Source organism: Olea europaea, chromosome 11, assembly GCF_002742605.1.
Source record: "Olea europaea var. sylvestris chromosome 11, O_europaea_v1, whole genome shotgun sequence".
In the NCBI taxonomy this organism is placed as follows: domain Eukaryota; kingdom Viridiplantae; phylum Streptophyta; class Magnoliopsida; order Lamiales; family Oleaceae; genus Olea; species Olea europaea.
The window spans coordinates 37,341,473-37,348,923 of record NC_036247.1 but is presented as its reverse complement, the minus strand read 5'-3'; the positions used below and the strand labels follow the sequence as shown (position 1 = coordinate 37,348,923).

At 35.6% G+C, this 7,451-nt stretch overlaps 1 protein-coding gene across 1 annotated transcript in view; it reads left to right on the top strand.

Moving 5' to 3' along the window:
* Positions 1-4,977, top strand: part of LOC111404295 (probable polygalacturonase) — an 11,497-nt gene extending 6,520 nt beyond the window's left edge. Inside the window, exons 2-5 of the mRNA XM_023033124.1 lie at positions 1,742-1,862; positions 2,709-2,957; positions 3,641-3,794; positions 4,227-4,977. Of these exons, the coding sequence (XP_022888892.1) occupies positions 1,742-1,862; positions 2,709-2,957; positions 3,641-3,794; positions 4,227-4,752 (1,050 nt within the window). The 3' untranslated portion in view covers positions 4,753-4,977. The remainder of the gene's footprint in view (positions 1-1,741; positions 1,863-2,708; positions 2,958-3,640; positions 3,795-4,226) is intronic.
* Positions 4,978-7,451: the final 2,474 nt, after the last annotated feature.

Here is a 7,451-nt window from a genome sequence, read left to right as displayed (position 1 = left end):
GAGCGACAGTGTTATGCAAAAAATCCTAGTTCGCATTTTTGAAGAGTTTTACACAACCCAAATACCTAAATATCTTCAACTATAAATACGCAAACCCTATCATGAATTTTGGGTGGTTAATCTATTGGATCAGATGACATTCCATCTCTTCCACTCAAATCATGTTGTCCAGATATATTTGACACCATGGGACGTTTCTCCCAGGTTGTGTTCCAGGATTTGATGAGTTAGAATTGCTCCCGCTCATTTCTTCCAAAATGACCTTATTCTTAGACTAACGATCATTAATATGTTTATCCTCTAGGAAGGTTGTATTCATGCTAACAAAGATTTTCCTATCTAGTGGACTATAAAAATTATCCTTGGTATCTTTAGGGTATCGACAAACAAGCACATCTTTGACCTAGACTCTTAACTTTTTTGCATTTTCTTTCAGCATATGAGCTAGACCTCCAAATTTTGGATGCGATGCAAGCACGACTTGAATCCATTCCAAATTTCAATAGAGTCTTGGGAAACGACTTAGAAGGAACTAAATTAAGAATGTATGTTGTTGTTTCCAGTGCATTTCCCCAAAATGAAGTACGTGGAATTGCAAAACTCGTCATTGACCTAAACATGTCTAACTTTGTGGAAGTTCACTGTGTTGACGGTCTTTTAGGATTGAGGCTTTATGTGATGATTGTGGAGGTTGTGTTTTAGTGATAACAACAGCAGCAGTTACACTTTGGCAGTGCTGGGATCTGATAATCTTGGTTGAAAGTGGTAATTCCACGTGATGGTTTGGTTGTGGTTTTTTGTCATCCTGCTTTATTCATAGCTGTCATTTGTGGTGACGGCTATGGCTGTGGTGTGTATGAGTTGGTGTTCCGATGGGGAAAAGTGATAGAATCTTAGTTCTTTTTAATTTTTTTTCATTTTCACATTAATTTATTTGATTGATATTTCTTTCAAACTTGCTTGTGAGCTGTAAAGGAATGGAGCAGCTTGAATGGATGTGTTAAGTGGCAAAAGCTATGAAGGCTAACGTCCAGGGTGCTGGAAGTGATTCGACATGATAAAATTCATATTGATGGTTTAAACAAGCTGTACTGCCAATGATCCCAATACCCTGTCTGTATTCACAAGGAGGATAAATGCTACATGCTCTTAGGAGCTGCCAGTAGATGCAGGCAATCTGGAATCAGATTCTATATCAGTTCGAGTTGGAATTCTTTTGTGCGATTAGTGATAAAGGGGGTTTTCAGCTGCATTCAAGAGTGTCAGTTTAGTGACAAAGCTTGCTAGATTCTAATTCAATTTTACTCATCACTGAAGCTTCACATAGAGTGCCAAATATCGTTGGGGTATCTGATGCCAATTGACATAAACCTTTGTCTAAATCCAAGTTGTTTAATGCTTTTGAATTAATTTAGTACAAGAAGAGATTTTCTTTCAAAACAATACGATGTAGCGCAATATATTTGATTATTAAATTCACATCTTCCATCTTCTGCTAGATAGATTGAATTAAATGCATTTGATTTTCAATGTTAAGTCTCCACCATTTTTTGTTGGATGATTTCAGAACAAATATGTTTTAATATGTAGCATTGACGTAGTTTAATATTTCTTGGATGTTAACAAATAATTTTGTTCGCTGCTTGAAAGTTGGACAAGACATCTAAATCTCAATTCCTTTTTCATTTTGATAATTGATTCTATTGCTTTCTGTTTGGCTTCCATTTGCAATATTTTGTAGGATGAGAAGTATTGGCCACTGATGCCTCCATTGCCTTCATATGGATATGGTAGAGAACATCCTGGACCACGATTTGGAAGTTTAATTCACGGCCAAAACCTCAAGGATGTTGTAGTTACAGGTCAGCATTAAATTGGAGTTCATATGCTTCTTTTGGATGAAGCTGTTGCTTTGGACTCTTTTTTGTTTTGTTTCTTTCTATCAGTTCTGGGGGCGGGCGGGGCAGTGAGGGGGTGGTGCTGTTCCTTACTTGGGTCAGGAAGTGACCCATATATGTCAGTCATCGTTATTTGCGTGGCTTCAAAATTCTTTAGGCAAAGAGTGACCAGCGTTAAAAGCTGGTAAAAGAAAGGGGAAAATGTTCCACAATCCCTTTTGGAAATCAAATAGCCTTCAAGGTGTAATTTTAAATTTATAAACATATTTCCGTATTGGAACATATATATAGAATCTTTAATAACTATAAAACAGAGATAATTTTTTAATTTTACAACCCTTCTGGGAATCAAGGAACTTTGACCATGAGAATAAGTGTTTATTTTTGTTAGTTTCACTTTTTGTCAAAAAAACATGAATGATGATTTTAGTTACCTGTAATCTGGTTAAACGTCAATTATTTGAAATATCTTTTTGTCTTAGAATTATGAATTACATATATACAGACAAATCGGCTCTTATATGTTAAGATGTCATCTCCAGTTCTCCATGTCCATTCAACAGAACAATTATGGTTGTCATACAAATTGCCTCAATGACATCTCAATTCGCAGTTGATTCCGTCATACATATTGCTTACGAATGCTTTTGCTATTTCCCAAAGTGCAATTCATAAATTTACAGATTTCTGGTGATAAATACATCCTTTTGGTACTACCCAAGAATGCAGAAGCCATTTTAGATAGTGAAAATGTTAGTGTAAATGCATATTTTCCATTCATCTGAATACTTGTATGTATATTGATGACAGGATATAATGGCACCATTGATGGACAGGGACAAACATGGTGGAAGAAGTATAGGCAGAAGCTTCTTAACAACACAAGAGGACCACTTGTGCAGATTATGTGGTCTACTGATATTCTGATATCTAATATAACATTGCGTGACTCTCCCTTTTGGACGCTTCATCCCTATGACTGCAAAAATGTCACAATCAGAAACGTAACAATCTTGGCACCCATTTTTGAAGCTCCAAATACTGATGGCATAGACCCTGGTAAGTCTGTTCTGTGGCTTTGTCTTGCACGGCATTAGGGATGGACGAGAACCAGTGTTGAAGTATAAGCTGATTAGATTTTCTAATAGCTAATATATCTATTATTATTATTATTATTATTATTAAATATCACATCTAGTGAGAATCATTTTTTGGACGATTTTAACCCTATTATAATTCAATTATTTCAATAATACCTTACTTTTTGTTTTTAATATGTAATAAATACTACAAAATCCTTGTCATGTACGAATTTTGCATAATCAATTCTTAATTAATTAACAATCATATTAATCTAAACTCAATAAACCTTGACTTGATGAAATCTTTTTCTACATGAATCTAGAGTTATTATAAAAATATAGTTATTTCTATTCATGTACTAGAAATTTTAATGGATATCAGAATTCATGTATTAACATATCACATCTTTTGCCATGGAATCTCATTATCACTTATCAGGATGCTTTATTAATTATTGGAGTTTGATACCCCTATGGAAGGGGATTGAATAGTTTCAACTTAAATTTACGATCTCAATGCATTTGTTATGCAATTGAAGGAACTCAACATCTGATTGCTCTTGACCTCGTGATATGATGAACTTCTGTATCTACATGGATTTACTTTATTTCTGTCAATTATCTTTTATGAGCTCTTATTAATGAATTTAGGCTATACAGATTCATGTGAAGATATGGTAATTGAGAACTGTTACATAAGTGTGGGAGATGATGGCATTGCAATAAAGAGTGGTTGGGATCAATATGGGATTGCCTATGCACGGCCTTCAACGAACATACGCATTCGAAACCTTGTTGTTCGCACCATGGTGAGGTGAGATGTCACAATGTACTATCTCTGTAACAACCACGGACCTCCCCAATCTTGCGTGTAACACAAGATGTTCATTTGCAGATATCACTCATTTATATTGTCCGCTAGAGTTTGGGCCCCAACCTGGCTTAATTTCAACCCCCAAGCGATTTGAACCTCCCCTTAAGGGAGACTTGAGTGCCAGGTCTCTTAAGGGGAAGGTGGGGACGTGAAATAAATTCAAGTTGGGCCCAACCTCCAGTGGACAGTACGGATGAGTAATGTCAGTACGTAAATAGCCCTGGAGCCAAGCAAATGAAAAAGAGGTCAAGATAAGGAAATCCATGGTCGTTATAATCTCCATCTGAAATTAATAGAGTTCATGGACTCGATTTTCCTATGCAAAATTTTATTGAGATGTATGCCTTGAGATTGTAATTTACTGAACGACAGTGCCGGCGTATCAATAGGCAGTGAGATGTCTGGTGGGGTGTCGAATGTCACTGTGGAAAATGTCCATGTATGGAATTCAAGGCGTGCTATTCGGATCAAGACAGCCCCTGGAAGAGGAGGATACGTTCGACATATAACATATCAGAACGTGACACTTGATAATGTTCGTGTGGGAATTATCGTTAAGACAGATTACAATGAATATGCAGATGACGAGTATGACCGCAATGCTATTCCAATACTAGAGGACATAAGCTACACGTCGATACACGGTGAGGGAGTTCGTGTGCCAGTTCGTATTCATGACAGTGATGAAATTCCTGTAAGAAACATCACGTTCCGTGATATTTCCATAGGAATAACACATAAGAAGCAGCACATATTCCAGTGTTCTTATGTTCAAGGTCGTGTTATAGGGAATATTTTTCCTGCTCCTTGTGAAAACCTCGACCTATACGATGAGCAAGGCCAATTGATCAAACGATCTGTTTCTCAAAATATGTCAGTTATAGATTATGATTTTTGAAAGAATTCTACATTTTTCAGTTTTTTCAGTTGTCAATATGTTCTCGTATGTTTCGTAAAAGTTCCAGTAGAACTGGGCAACATGCTTGGATCAATCAATCCGATTGCCAAGTTAACGTTTTAGTAGTTCGTTACACCATTTCGCCTCTGTAATTTTCACTTTTATCATGCCTTGTATATGTAATAAATATTCAGTTGACACATTCAGGACCTCTTATATTCTTCATCTCTTGATTGGATTCAATTTTTTGGAGCTATCTGTGCAAAGTCATCCACAAGTTAGGTTTTCCAGTTCACAAGAAAGAAAGAAATGCCCTAAATTTGTTCATAATGTGACAGGACAGGTGCGACGTGTCTGCATATTCTTTGGGAGGACAAGGACATGTAACCATGTCTCATACAGCCGTACCGCCGAAGTTAAGGTATCTCATCATCTTGTAATTATGGGCATTCATATTTGGAAATTTAGAGCCTGTTTAGAATGGATTTTTTACCCCAAAAAATTGATTTTCTTACTGTTATTTCACTATTTTAGTCGTAATTTTTGACTTCTTCTCTCACAGGTGGACTCCACTTTTCTTCCAACGATCAAAAAATCAATTCTCAAACTCTCTCCCAAACGGGACCTTAATTACTTCTAAACTAAATGATTTATGCGACAGGCTATCAAAATGCTTTTTATCTTCGGAAACCTAGGGTAAAATGATATTTTATTTGGTCAAGTTGTAGGCAAGCTCATCAGAACTTTTTTCTAAAATGATTTTTTTTTTGGTCAAAAAAAAAAAAAAAAAAAAAAAAAAAAAGGAAGGAGAGAGAGAGAAAGAGCACTAGCCAAATCAGAAAATAAGTTTTTTGGCTTTTAGGACATCACTACATTGACACTAAAGCCATTTTTGACACGAGTTACTTGATTGAGTGATAGAAGCTAAGCAATATTAATTTCTTTCGGGGGCAGCCTTTGTTGAAAAATATCTTGTATAAAAATGTCATTGCGAGATTGTGAATTACAAATCATTTCCTCTCAAACCTTTTAAGTCGTCATAGAAGAAAAATAGTTTATTTATATTTAATATTTAGTGTAGCTTCTCATATACATATGGAAATTATTTCTACACCATGGAATTTTATAAATGAGTAAATAAAAGAGTGAAGTTACGATGATTTCTGATTTCATTTTAATTCCTCATTAAATGTGATAAGTCAAACGGCCACAAATTTTGCTATTATAGAGAGAGTCCCCTTTGAAAACTTCTTGAATTGATGCTAATGGGTAGACAGCCTTCTAAGTTGCTTGGGATTAACAAGTCGGAATAAAATATATAGTTGGGTGACAAATATGTCTAGAATTGAAGTTCAGTGAAAAACACGTAACAAATTTTAAGTTGGATGTGAATTTCGTACAAATTAAAATTCAGTGACTAAATTTGACTTGAAAGTGCGGATACTTAGTTGAATTATTTTTATTCATATTAGGAACAAAAAGTAAAATACGAATTTAGTACATGGTGGACGATCAAATCTTCAATCGATGAAAAGAAAAGTCATAGTTTAACTGCTTAGAGGATACAATATTAATCTTGATATCTTGTCATACTCATCATCGTACGTCGTGCCTTGTATAATTTTTTATAAGATCTTGATCAAATTCAAAGTCACAGTGCACCAATTCTCGTCTGTAGCCCCAGTTTTGAAAGAAGAATTAAATTAATGGACAACTGCATTAGAAGCCAAAGGGGTCTGAAAGAGATAATATTCAGACGAATGGGAAGAACATCTCCATCCATTCCTCTCATATAAATATAGTAGACGTCCCTCAAAAACAAGGTCACATGACACGACCACCTAGAGGGAAAAATTTTGCATTGCAGATTCGAATATTGTTAGGTTTTATGTAATTAGCAATTCTATAAACAAAATGATTGAAATAAATGTTGTAAAAAGTCAAGGAACTAGTTGCAATATTGTATATCTGAGTTAGGTAGGTTAGGGTTCGAGTTCGGAATAAAGAAATAAGAAACGTTGCAATTCGCTAGCCTATTGCCTGGGCATTGCTCGAGCGACAAAAATAAAAACATCGTCACTCTTGTGTCACCCATCTCGCTCAATCGCTCGCCAGTCGCTAGCTCCTCACTTGACCAACAGTGTAACGCGAAAAATCCTAGTTCACATTTTTGAAGAGTTTTACACAGCTCAAACTATCTAAACACCTTCAACTATAAATACCCAAGCCCTAGCATGAATTTTGGGTGATTGTTCATTGTGCCTCTTCTCTATAACACATTCATAAAATTCGTTGAAGATCCAAGAGCTTGTTTATGTATTGATTCAATCAACTTACTATTAAGATTATACAACCACATATTGGGGATAAAACATCGAATCCATTGAATCCAAAACACCGACTTCGTAAACACCGTTAGAAAGTTACTTTCTCAATTGAACGTCTAAAGCTGTTGGATATTGAGAGAGGTTGGACTACAATTTCAAGACGATTACAAAAAATGGAGATTCTTGGAGTTCTACGTGGAAAAGACAATTGCAGAAGATCGGGAAGTTGGTAAAGTTAGCAGATCTTGAAGAGTACAATAAGTCTAGTGGAGTTGGCTAGGTAGCATCTGACTGTAAATCCATATTATCCATAGTGAAGGTAATTGGCTTGGTCCAAGAGTTTTTACCCAGTTGGGTTTCCCTGTTAACAAT